Source organism: Centroberyx gerrardi, chromosome 4 (assembly GCF_048128805.1).
Source record: "Centroberyx gerrardi isolate f3 chromosome 4, fCenGer3.hap1.cur.20231027, whole genome shotgun sequence".
NCBI classification, from domain to species: domain Eukaryota; kingdom Metazoa; phylum Chordata; class Actinopteri; order Beryciformes; family Berycidae; genus Centroberyx; species Centroberyx gerrardi.
In genome coordinates, this window is record NC_136000.1 from 10,595,885 (window position 1) to 10,611,198 (window position 15,314).

Here is a 15,314-nt window from a genome sequence, read left to right on the forward strand (position 1 = left end):
AGTATATCTTTAAAAAAAATCTAATTACATACAGCATGCATTGCAAAATGATTAGGATGTAAACTAGATGTAGACAACAGTAAATGTGCTATGACTCTAAATGACAGCAGTATTCTCCTTTAACCAAATTGTTGTAGTTGCCTAAACCTAACCTAACCTTAACCCTATAACCTTAACTTAAGTTGCTTTACTTGCCTAACTTCACCGTTAGCTAACCATGTGTGTCATGTGATAAACATTTCACTACATTTTGAGCGACTGTGTTGTTTGTCTTCTTGTAGTCAGTCAATTCAGTTTTGATATGAACACATGCTGAAGGTCTTTATGTCTCAGTGTATTCAGTGTCACTCTGCAAGTATGAGTGATATTTCATAACCAGAAAGTGATTAAAAGTCATACCATCCATCATCGGTCAGGGCATTCATTACTGATTGCATGCCAGGGCTCAGATGTCTCCATCCATATTGCAAAAACGCAATGTGATTGATCACATTGTAGTGCTGTTCTCTTATAAAAACAGATGATGTTTTGCTTGATTGCCATTTGGGTGCCCCACTTTAGATGATTGAAACACATGTGCTATACTTAGTTGAGCAGGTTATTTCATGTGGCCTGTTGTTAGTGGAGCTATGAAAAATCCGCTTACACGTTCCGAGTTCAAACGTTCAGACGCTAATTTGATGGTGCATCAGCTGAATTTCTCTTCTGACATCTTGTATGATATTTACCAGAAGCTTCTTTAGACATATCGTTAAAAAAGTGCTGACTTTATCATCCGCAATGCTCTCTTGCAGTAAAATTTGCAGTAAACATCAAGTCATAACCGCTGTCCCAGTGCATCTCTGGTAATATTAAGCAAACACGGGCTCAGATCAAAGTTATTACAGATATTTCCGCAGATGACCTTGACAGCCACCCTGCAGACAAGCCATCAACATCCCGCTGCCTTGCTCTTTCTTTGTGTGTGTGCACGTTTCAGCACATGTATGCGTTTGTGTGTACATGTGTTCTTGGGCTATTTTTATCGACACACTCCCTCTAATTTCTTTTCTGTCACCTTCATCAAGATGTGGTATATGTGTCTGCAGCATATGCTCTTTGTTGCTCTAACCAGGGAGTGAAATCACATATGAAAGAGCACCGGTTCCCGACCTCCCCAGATCTCATATCGACGTACAGCATATGAGCAGTTGGCCAGGTAATTAGTCTGTCTTAGAGAATCTCCGTAATTGAAGATGCTATCAGGAGTTTCTGTCTTAAATTAATGGGGAATAATGCTCTGGGCTCTAGGTTATGCTACCATGGTAATGTTGGCGTCACTCACCATAATGGAGTGTGATGCAGCAGTGTCCATGCTCTCTTTAAAAACGTCATTCAGGTATACTTTGACCCTCCGTTTGGCCTGGGACATGTGGGTAAAACTTTGTAATTGGCTTTAAACACCCATTATTCATTGAAGTGTCAAAGAGTAAGATTAAACACGATGAGAAATATTTTGTCTCTTAATTGCTCTTGTGCCGAGGCTGCATTTTTTCTATATGAGCACTCACACTCTATCATTGTAATGCAATAAGAAACGTGCTTAAAATACCTAACAACAGTTTTTTCTTTTTTGCAACTTGGCTGCATTTTGTTTTTGTGACCATGTTTGTAATAGCTGAGCTCACCGAATATTTTCAGCAGTTCATTGTTGCAGAAATAAAGAGACAGACAGAGTAACCCATCCCATTACCAGTGTGAAACTGAGAACTAGCAGACAGACTTGTGCCTCGAACATCGACACTTCAGACCAACACTATTCATCTCAAGAGCCGCCTGACTCTCGCCATGAAATTGGATGGGGGTGTGTGTGGTGAGCGTTTGCATCAGAGACTGCACAGGGAACCTGAAATGGACTCAATTTGCTGATGTTGTTCTCTCAAAGGCAATTGATTTTTTGTGTGTCTCTGGAAATCTCTTACTCTTTGAGTGTTTGTGTGTCCTGCGAGAAAAAAGGACTGTCCTGCTAAAATAGTTGCATTGAGGATCCTGTGGGAGGATGAGAGAATGTTTGTGTTCATGTAATAGATACAGCATTTTGTGGTTGAGAGGTGGTATACAGAAAGATGATTGAAATTGCCTGCTTTCGATTCTAGGTGAGTTTCAATACAATAGTGCCAGAGAGATGAGATGAGAAGTCCAACTTACAAGCAATTTTATGTATTGAACACAGTAGGGAGATCATAAATCAGAAACACTTGTGTGCACGCTGCATACATGCACACAGAGGCAGGCACACACACACACTTACATGCACACAGACACACACACACACACAAACACACACACAGAGGCACACACACACACAAACATGTAAGTATGCATGCATGTGTTTGCATACACATGTATAAACATGCATACACATGCACGCATAAACACAATACACACACACACATGCACACACACACACACACAGACACACACACACATGCACCAGTTTTTAGGGTCCTGTCAAACATCAAGATAAGCATCACAAAAGGAAAAGACAGATACTAGCTCTTTAAAACACTCCTAGGTCAGAGATGGGCTCAAAATAGCCGATGAGATCACTTCTGTGTAAATTTTTCATAGAAGCAGCAGTAGGGAAAACTCAGGGGGATACTATCCCCGCCTTTGTGTAAGTATGTGTGTGTGTGTGTGTGTGTGTGTGTGTGTGTATGTGCAGGTGCATGTGTTTGAGTGCTGCTTTCTCAAACAGAAAAGGAGCCCAATTTCTTCTCCATCCCGTCCTCACAGCGCCGTCAGGCTGAAGGCTTACTTTCCAACATGCAGCACCATGCGTGTGTTTAAGATAGAATTAGACAGAGGGGCAAGCTGTGCAGAAGTGACAGACTGTGTGATTGTCTCTAAATTGAACAATCAGTATAGTTCAACATGTTGAGATAATACCATTATTCATCTCAGCATCGTAGAGGACTGGAGGCATAGAGACATCTTCCATTGTTGTCTCGTTTTGAAACGCTCTACTTTAGGAATTTCCCTTAAGGTTTTGTCAAAAAGAATGACTTCTTGGGAGTTTTTTTTATAGTTCCCATGTGGGAAATGTGAAATGCGATATGATGATCTGTCGAATTGAGGGAATGGCAAGAGAAAAAGCATACAACAGGATTTTTATTTTGATGGTTAGGGTATTTGCAGGCTATTTGCTGATAATGTCAGGGTAATTTCAGTGTAGACCCTACTTGTGTAAGCCAATTGTTTTTTAAATAAGTCTACACTGCTCATACACAGAATGGGGTTTTATGTTTACTAGCCTGTAAGCCATGACAGTGTGTCTGTGTGTGTGTGAGCAAACATGTGTGTGTGTGTGGGTGTGTTTGTGTGTGTCGCTGCATATTTGTTTGTGTGACTGTGTGTAAGCGTATCCTGTGTGAACACAGACCGGTCCGATTGCCGCTGCTGTTTTGTGAATGTCACAAGGTGGCAGCAGGCTAATTGGCATTGACTGAAGAGCGCGGCCCATTCCAAAACCCAATCACTGCTGGGATGAGCCCCGAGCCTCTGGGCTCTCCCACCTGCTAGGGCCCTGACCCGCAAACACAGAGAGGAAACATACACACACACAGACACACACACACACACACACAAACACATTCACACTTTGACCAGCTGTGTGTTTACTCGCACACCACCTCTGTAACCCGCTGAAATGTCACCCAAAACAGACAATCCTCCCATCATCCAGACAAACCTCTCCAGTGTAAATAACAGTATCTCACTGCTACTCCACCAGCAGCCTTCAAATGCCACCTGAGACAAGTCTCCTTTCTGCTTCTTTTCCGGCTGGGATCACACTTAATGCATCGAATGCGTTCCGCTCAGATGGAATTTTATTCATTTTGAATGAAAGAATCCGTTACCGCTGCATCATTCCGTTGCAGATGCATTACGCTGCGATGAAGGTGTCGCACGCATCGCAATTATTCTGCTTATGTGTTGATAATGCGTACATAAACTGAAACAAATGCTTTTTGCTAGCTCTCTGTGAAGTTTTCATGATGAACACATCAATGAATCAAGAGTTTTACAATGTGATACAATGAAATTTTACATTGTAATATTGCAGTCAAGGTCTTTTATGGACTGTCGACCTCTCCTGGGTGTTTTCCCGCGTTCCGACCAATGTCTGCTGGGATAGGCTCCAGCTTGCCGTGACCCTGAAATGTAATAAGCAGGTAAAGAGAATGAATCAATGAATGAATAGTACATTCGACAACCACATCTAATGAGTTTAAGATCAGTAAGCTCGAGCCCCAAGATCCTTACGTAGAACTCCTCACACAGTTTGCAGCAGCACAAATGAAGTGTGATCCTGGCGTCAGCCTCACATGCAGCTCTGATAGCTCTTTCCGTTCCCTGTTACTTGGTGTGTAGACCTCTGGCCCCCAGGCTAGGCTCGGTCACAGAGTGATGGGTGATTGATGGTGATGTTGCATCGATTCACGCGCGGCGGAAAATCTCCTCCAGATTAATGAGAGCCATGATGGAGAGCAAAGCCCGCTCGCACTCGTCGCCTAATGTGTGTGATCGTTTGACTTACTGCATGCTGCACGGCATAAACAAGGCAGTTTAGTCTGTGAGATGCATTGGGCTTTATATAAGTCGTACCAGTGTGTGTTAGTTGTATGTTAATACGTCTACACACACACACACACACTTACTTTCATGATATGAGAGGCTACCTGCAAGGGCAAGTAGATGTTCGCATATTAGGACCCATGAGTGTTTTTAGATTAAATGGAACTTTAATGATCCCTATGGGGAAATTGTTGTGTTGTAATGTGTGGAATGTGCAGGGATTGACTGCACAAAAAAGCAATAACACATCCACACACCCTCTCCTACACCTACTCCCACACACACACACACTCACACACGCTCCTCCAATCCTGTTCCTTATTTGATGTTCATTGTTCTAAGTCAGGTAGCAGGCTTCTAAGTGTTTACAGTGATTGATCACACTGTGAGTGTCTGGTATTTAGACAATGACTGTGCTCTCAGAATGCAGATTTTCACTCTTGCTGCCTCCTAATGGGATTCTTTCCACTCAGTCATCTTAATTGGCTCCTGCTCTCGCCCAAATTGGCAGCGACGTTTTGCATATTTGTTTGGGTCTTTTTGAGCCTGTTTATTTAGGAGTGATTGGCCAATTTGGTAAGTTGAAAAGATACTGAAAGAACTTTTCTCTGGAATCTTGTCCGTTAAAACACAAGCAGCAAAGCATGTGATATCCGTAGTTCATGTTTAGGTAATTGCTCAGAAAGGAGACTATGAGCTACTCTGTTCCTTTTCAAAGAAACATATTTTGTCTGAGTTTTGCCTCATTTTGATCTCGTTTAAAACAGATGAAAATAATCATTGGCCCTAAAGATTGCAACAATAATTGAGTAAGCTGATAAAAAAACATCCCACTCCTTTGTCATTTACAGCAATTTGCTACTGAATGAGAGAAAGCGGAGAGTATTTGATTTTGCTTGCAGAACTGACTTTCCCAGAATCCATCCTGCATGACAAATTGCAGCAACACAATGTGACCAATTTCCAAACACACAAAGCTAACAGCCCTCAATTCTCCAGCCTTTAGAAAATAAAATGAAAGGAAAAATTGCAATGTTACAATGTAGTCTAACCTGGGTTGTGTTCAGTCTACTTGTAATTAACCTATTCAGGAAGAAGATCCTCTCTAAAATTATTATTAAATAGAATTATTAATGTTAAAATGTTTTTTTTTGGTTCATGAAAATGTTATTGATTAGATAAATCACAGTGAATTTGGTGCCATTTTCCAGTGAATCACAAGACATTTGAAAATGAATTGATTGAATTGAAAGGGAATTGGCCCCAAAAACATTTTAACACCATATAGACATTGACTGAAATCCCCCTGAACCTTCTCCAGACGTTCCAAACACCAAGAATCATTTAATCTGAATGAAACTCATCTAAACTAAAACAGGCTTCCTCTAAAACCTTTCTACACCCATGAAGAACCAAGGCCAGTAGGGACAGTGTTTGGCCAATAGGGACAGCTCTTTGTCTCTCTGCTCTTTCCTCTGACTGCTGTCTGGCCATGAGGGAACTGGCTGCTGAGGAATATCAGACAATGTTTTGGCAAGCCTCATCTCTCTGCCAGTTATTGCAAATCATCTGCTTGAGTAAGTGAACTGGGGAGGGCGGGTATATAGATGAGAAAAAAAGAGACAGAGAGAGAGAGAGAGAGAGAGAGAGAGAGAGAGAGATGGCTGGCTAGCGGGCTGGTTGGCTGGGAGAATGGCACAGATTCGGGTGTCTTTGTGGGACATCCAAAGGCAATGGCAGTGTTATCTCCCTACTCCCAGACCTTGGTGTACTGTAGTATGAAACACAGATAGCGAGGACGCTCCCTATTAGAATCTACACACTATGCAAGGGGAGAAGGATAAGCTGCTATTCCCTGTTTAAATAGTAGTGGGATGACCAGGATGGGCAATAGTGGGAATATGAAAAATGGCAGAATAGTTATGACCTCTAATGGTATAACCACGCTCGGTGATAGCGTGTAGCAAGCATAAACAGTGGAATAAATGGATTTATACGGTAAGCTGCCTTATGACTTGTACAGTTAACATGCATCAGAGCATGGTAAAACAAAGTCTACGCCTACATCAGAGTCAACAATACTAGTCTATGTAATATCTGTAGTTTTCTGTGATTGTAGTCTGACAGCAGGCATTAGAGGACCTTCTTCTTTATGACAGATTAGGACTTTTTTGTCCTAATCATGCAAAGCTATCCACCCTCCACGGGTTTGACTATGATTGATTCAGTTGTTACGGTAGAGTATGAATGCACAAAGGAGAAATAGCCCACAATCATTTTGTAGCCATCCATCGTGGCGTGCCAACAGTTTGACCCAGAGTGCTCCATTCAGCGATAAAAGCCGCCGCAGACTCTTAGCCAGCCTCTTTAGGGTGGCGCGTCACGTGTGTCCATGTGGCAGGCCAATCAAGAAAATGGAGTGTGTTAATGGAGATGGAGATGGTCTCACCCCCCCACGCTTCGCGCGGCGCCCCTCGTCATCTCACCTCCTAACATATTGTTTTAGCAAACGTAACTGGTGTCACCAGGGGTGAGATGGATGGTGTCTTACAGTTAATAGCCTCTAAATCAAAGCCGCCGCCACAGCCAGCCAATCAGAAACCTGGAAAAGTGTCACCTAAGACCTCTGTTCAAGGTTACCGCTGCAGTTGCAGTTGCCTGTTGAGGAGAACAGAGAGCGAATCAGCTCTCTCGCTTTCTGTCTCTCCACCGACAGTTAATACCTCTCGCTGCACTCTCTCTACTTATATTCCTCTGCCATCTAAATCTCACTTTCTCTGTTTCTCGCTTGCTATCGCGGTCGTTCACTCTCTCTGGCTGTCTCGCAGCACTCCACACTTTTCTGCCTGGCTCTCCCTCATTCTACGTCTTTTTGTCTTTAATCCACTTCTTCACCTGCCCTTTTATCTGCTCATCCCTCTACCTCCCTCTGCCCTCCCTCTATCTGTCTCTCTCACTCACTATCTCAGTCATTCACCCTCTCTTTGTCTATAGTTTCTCTCTAGCTCTACAGTAGCTCTACGTCAATCTATCTTTGTCTCTAATCCACTCCTTGTCTGTACCTGCCCTGTTGTCTGTCCTTACTTCTACCTCCTTCCTCCCCTCTCTTTCTCTCGCTTTCTCTCTCTCTCAAAGCCAGCCACACAGTTTAATTAGTCTCCATTCATTTAGCGAAGGACACATGTGCTTTCATAGGTGTCTGCTGATTGTCTGCAGCTTCGTATAGCCAAGGAGAGCTTGAATAGATGGAGGGATCAACTATTGATGAAGCCGTGAAAGGAAAGACTAAGGAAGGGTGAATGTGAATGAGCGCTGATGTTTGTGGGGAGGTGGGTGGTGCTTTACCCAAGGACATGTGAGCCGAATGAATGCCAATGCAAATCTATTGAAATTCCATTTCAAGTGTTCTCCGCAAATGCGTCTGGCACAGAACATGTTCAGGGGTGAACGTCCTCTTGGGCTCGCACAGAGACGGAATACGGTGAATGAATAATAAATTAGTAATGTCAAGGACTAGTCAGAGCTTGTCTCTCGAAATTTGTCTCTATTTGACCTGTAACTATCACCAGAAACAAGGCCCGAGAGTATATTACGCAGCCGTGTTTATTAGGTTTGACTTGTGTTTGCATTGGGTTGCATCACATTATCAAGATTATTTTGTTTACCCTGGCAGTAGTGTGCATCTTCTGTTTGATGGTTTGGCGTGCAGTTTGTTTGGAACCCAGGAATAGCTGTTTCTAAGGCAACGGCTAATATGGATCCAAATACAGAACTATAAGAATGTGGGAAATACAAAAGACTAATGGATTAATGGATATAATTCTAAATCAGTGACTGCGCCTGTATTCAGGGTTAGCATGAAATTTTAAGTACACATGAAGTCAAGAGGAGTGTGGAATGGGTCTGGAGGAAAGTGTCTTGCAAACAGCTGAGTCCCAATTTGGATTCAGTGCTCCACTTTGAATTGATCGAAAGATCCAGTGGTGCAACCTTAAGTGCTTTGGTGCCCACCTCACATGCACCCTCTGCATTTCCTCAGGGTCTTCCACTGATGAAGACAAACTACCCCTGGGCTTTGTGTGTGTGCGCACTTGTGCTTGTTTGTGAGTATGTGTGTGTGTGCGTGTGTGCATGTGTGTGAGACGGGGGGAGAATGAGAAAGAAGCAAGAAAGAGTATGCAAGCCAGCATGTGAGCAAGCGTGTGTTTGTGTGATTTGTGTATTTGTGCGTGAATGTATGCATCAGTGTATTTTTGCCAGCTATATATATGCGTGTTTGCAAATTTTTGCTTGTGCATATGCTCAAGTCTGAAGCCCTTAAGCTTGTTGTGACAAACCTGTTTTGTTACAGCGACTTGTAAGTAAATTTGACTTGACTTGCCACAAAACCGCAGTGCATTCCAGCTGTCCCTCTCTCTCTCCCATCTCTCCAGATATTGATGAGTGCGCTGAAGGGAAGCACTACTGCAGGGAGAACACCATGTGCGTTAACACCCCCGGCTCCTTCATGTGCATCTGCCATACGGGCTACATCAGGATCGATGACTACTCCTGCACAGGTGAGTTCCTCCGCTGGCCTTCTCACACACTGGAATCAAGTAGAGAAGGCGCCGGTTTTAATATGGCTTTGTGGGTTTCAGCTACAGGAGCCGCCATAGGGAGCCATTTTGCGCGGAGGTTGCTAGAAGTTAGAGACAATTTAATTTGTTGCTTTAGTCGTACACAAGAGGATGCTTTTTTGTTGTTGTATAGGTGTGGAGAGGGGGGAGAGACACACAGACATACAGAGATTCACGAGGAAGATATGACTTTTTATTCAGACTGTGAGATTCCAAAGCGAGGCGTTTTATATGCAGAAGTTATTGGCAGTTAGAGATGATTTCATTTGTGCCTTTAGTCATACACAGGAGGGCGATTTTTGATTGTGTGACAGTAAATTTGTTGGGCCAAGAGACACGCAGACATAGAGGGAGAGAGAGAGAGAGGAAGAAGGAAAGGCAGCCAGACAGTCAGAACGGCACAGTGAATTATCAGTGTCAGAGCGCAGAGTGAGACAGTTTAAGGCAGCTGTGTAATAGAATGTCATGTTCTGACAGAGAGAGATACTTATCATACGAATGCTTTACAACACCTGTAAAATGCACTGTAAACCTTGGCCATGTGCTACACTTTCTTTCCTTTTTTTTCGCCATGTGCCACACTTCAGATTCCAGAGGGTGGTGAATCTGTCACTGTTACCCTGTGATTATGCGCAGTCCATTCATTTAATATGCATAGGGATGAATGTCAGAGTTTGATTTGCTCCTATTGGTTTTGCTCTGATTAGCAGCGGCACATTAAAATAAAACACACACACACACACACACACACGTACAAATCAATACCAGCCTTGCTACTTTATGATTCAGCACAAGATAGCATTGGCATAAAGTGTTGAATCAATTTTGGAGAGCGTTTCCTTTGTGTAGATTACAAAGCGCATCTCTCTCTCTCTCTCTCTCTGTCTCTCTCTCTCTATATCTCTCTCTCTCTATCTATCTCTCTCACTGCTTTGGTATAAAAACTTTATGTTTGAGAAATTCCATAATTACACTTGTTCATTCTGTAAGAAAGTGTTACTGTGCATCTCTAAACTCCATTATATTGTGAGACTAGGCTATTATTTGTTATTTGACATATTTGCAAGTTGCAACTTTGAGCTCATTAAAGGGTTCCCATAGTTTGTGTGAAAACTTTTGTCCTTTGAAAACTTCACTTTGCAAAAAAATGGAAGATATATGAACTGCAGGCCTCTTGAGAAGTGTCAAAGTGTCTGCGGTCTACATTTCTGCCTTCTGTGTGTGTGTGTGTGTGTGTGTGTGTGTGTGTGTATGTGGTTGTGTGTGAGTGCGTGGGTGTGTGTGTGTGATAAGGAGAAAGAAAGTCACTGAGAACCTGCGAAACAGAGAGACTGTGAGTGGAGGCGGAAGGCCCTTTTGTTCCTGATCAAAGCTGAAACCAAAGTCAATCTAAAAAGCAAGCCAAATCAATCTAAAAAGATTGCATGGATGATTCACTATCTTTATTCCCTGTCTCTGTTGTGCGTGATTCTGCTAGTAGCCCTGCTTGTTCATATCAGCCTTTGTCCTTTATCGTTTGTCTTCAGGTTACAATAGATGAGAATGCTACAAATATTCCTACATATGAGAGACAGGCCCCCTGTACCTCTGCATTAACAAACGTCCTGGGTGATCAGATTGTAATCGGAACGCAAAAACATGTGAATGCACCAAGGACGCATTAAAGAGACACATTTGGTCACATTAACAACAAAGTGTGAATGCGGTGCCTCTTCAATCCACATATCAGAGCTGCGTAAACAATGTCAATTTTCATGCGTGCGTCCAACCATGAAGCACATAGAAAACGAATAGGATGCAGACATTAACATCCGGGTCAAAAATAGATTCTCGGGATATGGAGAGTAAGTGACATGCGTGAAAATCTGCATTTTGGTGATGTGTGTAACAGAGATGGATTTTAATGCCAGGTGTAAATGATGCCATAGACACACACACACACACACACACACACACACACACACACACACACACACACAAACTCAAACTATTTTAATGCTACCTGTAGCACAGTATGTCCAATTAAAATCAGTAGTTTTATTACACTGTCTAACTTAGGAGCATACAGTACAACACATACTAAAAGTTCGAGTCAGTAAGACTAATCCATCTATAATGCAATATCTCTGTCCTTCATCAGGAATAACACAATGTCATTCCACAGTTATGAGTGGCAGATCCGCCTCGTTCCTCACCAGTTGTTTGCAGCTTGTGAAACATGAAGCTAAGTAGCTCCCTATGTGCATCATCTCAGAGGAGGAGGCAACATGCTGCATTTCCTCCCCGTCTGTAATTAAAAAAGCAATTTGCACTAATGCAAACTAACTCAGCGGCAGCAGAGTGCTGGGGCTGGCTGCCGCCGCGCTGTACGCCGGAGGGTTTAGGCCCGCGGCCCCCCACCGTTCCATTGGAGTTTGAATTAAAGCCATGAGACTCAGCAAGACAATGAACACCCGGTGAAAACTCCCATTTCCTGCTCCATCTGCACCCCCCCCCCCCCCCCCCCACCCCACCCCCTCCCCCCGCAGAGCTCTCTTCTCTCTTCTCTCTTCCCTTGTCAATGGAAATCAGGAAATAGTGGAACAAAGTCAAGGATTTGTGACTTTGTGTCTTTTTAAGAACAGTCTTCTGAAGGAATAAACAAGTTAGAATAGAGATTGAGGAATGGTTTTCTAAAGGAGTAACGAATGCACATTCATCGCTTTTCTTCTGCTCTTGTGATTTATTCAGTGAGGGAAAACTCCTTGCTTACTCAGTCCTTTTCCATATTATCTTTAGACACCCACTGTACCTTATGTGATTTCACTCACTGTATTTTCTCTAATCTTCTGGGCTGCGGGCAAGTTTTATTGTCTTACTCATTTGTCTTTCTTCCACTGTGCGCTCAATCCCCAGATTTACAATGAAGATTAATACCCCCAAACCCAGTGGATTAAATTGTGTCACTATATTTTACGTAGTTTCCTATTAAAATGCCTTCAAGTCACAGCAGTGGAATACGTGGCTATGCGTCTCCTTATAAAAGTCAATTTGTGTGATTAAACTGAGGCTTTTGCAGAGGCTTGATGTAATGACTTTTTCCCTGCTACAGTCAAATTACTGTCGTAATCTCCCTACTGAGTTATTGGACTATCAGCTCCCACACATTCGCCATCAGAGCCCCCAGTGCTTGATACTGAACCCAATCACCGCTATAGCCACATCTCACCTCTTAGCTAATATTAGAAAGATGAATTAGAGGCTAATTAGATCTTAGCAATAACATTCACGGTCCTCAAGAGAAAATAATAAATAAATCAAGTTTGATAATAGCGGCGTACACACCGGGGTGCTCCTCCTCGCATATGCATGTTGATTTGTGGAGTCTCACCTCTCTAGTCCTGGTGGCTATCATTGACAATAGAGATAAGAGGTGCCATGCTAAGCTAGCTGCAGGCCCCTGCTCCTTATTAATAGCAATCGAACATCTGCTTCTGTTTGAAAAGCGTCCAAGGGGAATGCTGATTCTTCCAAGTAGCGCAGAGAAGAAATATTACAGCTGGGGAAGGAAACATTAAACCAGCCCCTTCAGTACCTGTATTGATATAGTACATTCACATGATATACGAGCATCTTTATCATCCTCAATGGCTTTCACCAATTACCAAATTGCAATCTCAGCAGAAACAATGTGCAGGTATTGATAGCCATATTTCCACATGTATTTCAGTGTTGTATGTGACGCAATCTGCCTAGTGAAGAGGATTACGCTGGCTGTAGTTCATTTCATGTTTATGTGCGGAATAGTGGATTAAAGGGCTGATCTACGGATTTAAGGCTGGGTGAAACAGCATGGAGTCCTGGTTACATTTCTCCTCGGCTTGTCATGGGGTCAGCGAGCTCAGACAGAACTCTGTATTTTACATCACGACCACCCGCGGTGAGGAAGGTCACCGGTTCAGATCCCAGCTGGTGGTAGACTGGAACACGCTGACTTCTTGTACTTGCTTAAATGAAATATGTACAACCAAATGTCTTGACACTGCCCAGGCTCCGTGTCCAATGGAGCCTTTAGAAAAAGAAACATCCCCAACTTCTTCTTGCCCCTTTCTTTGGCTAGCACTTTATCCTTGATCTTGAAGGTCAAGATTCGTCCTCCTTTTTTTCCCTCCACTCTTTTTCTTTTCCCCAAAGTGCCCGAGGTGCTCCTCGCTCTGTGAGATTAGCAGCTAATCCATGAAAGGTAGCGGATTGGCTGTGCTCTCCCTTTGAATGTTATTAAAGGAGGCTGTCCTGAGGTATGTGTGTGCTGTGTGTGCAGTGTGTGTGTGTATGCAGGGTGTGTGTCCTTGTTCTAATCCTGTGATAACCAGACTTGGGCCCCTGAGGCAGAGGAACGGAAGGAGGGATGGGCGGATGGAGGGAGGAAGGGATGGACGGGGAGCAGAGGTGGAGCAGTGGGGTTCGGGAACAGCAGAGATCAGAAAAGATGACTTTCAGTCTGTAAAGTCAAAGGGTCTGGCAGCTAAAGGGGATTTGGACAAACATTTTTGCCTTCTCTTCCACGATACCTTCTTGAATAATGGAATAGTATGGCCAGTAGGATTTATAATCTTTCAGTGTGGCTGATGGGCAAGTTAAAGGTGCTACGTGTAGCGTTTTTAAACATCATATCATTGTCAAAGTAACTGTGATTCTTTTGTATAGTTACCATAAACCAATAAGACCATGGTGAGAAGGAAGTTGGGAGCCTCTATCTCAGTGTTAGGGTTAGGGTTAGGGTTAATGCTAGTGTTTCTCAAAATTCAAACCAAATTCCCACAAACCCTGTTGCTGCTTGTGACAATTCTACTTGCCTGGATCTCTCTCCCTCTTCGCCTTGTTTTTCTCTTCTTGCTCTGAAAAGGATAAATATGTTGAAAGTGATTTTTCCACAGGCCTTTCTCTTGTTCTTCCATCTGCCATTGTGAGAACCCCCGGATGCTTTAGCTCCATTTGTGCAGGAAAAACAGCGGCCCTCTCTCTGTTTTGTGCCATAAAGAAATCTCCCTGGTTCATCTGCAATCCAGCAGATTTCCTGTGAAATCCAAACACAAAGTAAAACGCAGTGTAGAAGCTGGTAGAGGCTGCTAATCTTCTCGGTGATGGTCTTGTTTGTTTACAATAATTACACTAATGTCTCAGAATTAAAGTGGTAATTATTTGTTGATGTTAAAATGCTACATGAAGCACCTTTAATGCCTTGAAGCAATTTGTGTATACAGGACACTTCCAAATGCGATGGCTCCGTCATTACTTTGAATGGCTTTAACTAAAAAGATAATGACATCCTTCTTGTGTAGCTTCCAAATTATCAGCTTCAGGAACCGTAATGTGTTACAACTGGCTGTTTGCTGGTGTTTCTGTTCCTCCAGTCATCCTGTCAGGACAAAAGCAGCGTCACCCAAGGACGCAAATGGAAGTCTTTTTTCCCAGACGTATCATGAGATCATCTTCCTTTCACAGACTTATAATTGTACCAAGCTGATGTTGAGGCTGAAATGTTTCCAGGAAAGCAGCCTGAGGTCAGACCGGGCTAAGACCGGTCTGTGTTGTTTTGCCAGAAGGTGGAGGGAGTCAAGCAGGAAGAGAAACGGCCAGCTACAGCGAGATCCCCAATGACAGGCTGTACATAATTGATTGTTTATCTGTCTACAGCCTGAGCAGCAGCAGTCAGCGAGAAAATACCTCTCTCTCACTCACGCGCGCACACACACACACAGGCAAACACACACACACACACAAACAGACGTGTACCATTTTAAGGATTTAGCTGGCGATTTAATTGAGAGTGACTTGCATTGAGTGCCATAGTAGAATAAGCTTTAATTCCTAAATCACCCAAATTATAACCGTCCACTACTAAGCATGAGGGTCACGGCCATAATGCTCTAGTGACAATATGCGCACACACACACACACACACACACAGAGCACCCTGCCAGCTCTGCCACCCTGTCGATTCAGAGTGACGGCTGGCTGTTCCTGGCTCTGGCAGATACACACAGATGTGACCTTGGGCAAACCACCTCATTTTCTGTCCTCTCCTGTTACAGGTTT

At 43.2% G+C, this 15,314-nt stretch overlaps 1 protein-coding gene across 2 annotated transcripts in view; it reads left to right on the forward strand.

Moving 5' to 3' along the window:
• nell2a (neural EGFL like 2a) overlaps positions 1-15,314 on the forward strand; it is a 62,909-nt gene that overhangs the window by 24,652 nt on the left and 22,943 nt on the right. For both annotated transcript variants that reach the window (XM_078283119.1, XM_071897525.2), the window contains exon 13: positions 9,051-9,176. In XM_078283119.1, coding sequence (XP_078139245.1) covers positions 9,051-9,176 — 126 coding nt within the window. The remainder of the gene's footprint in view (positions 1-9,050; positions 9,177-15,314) is intronic.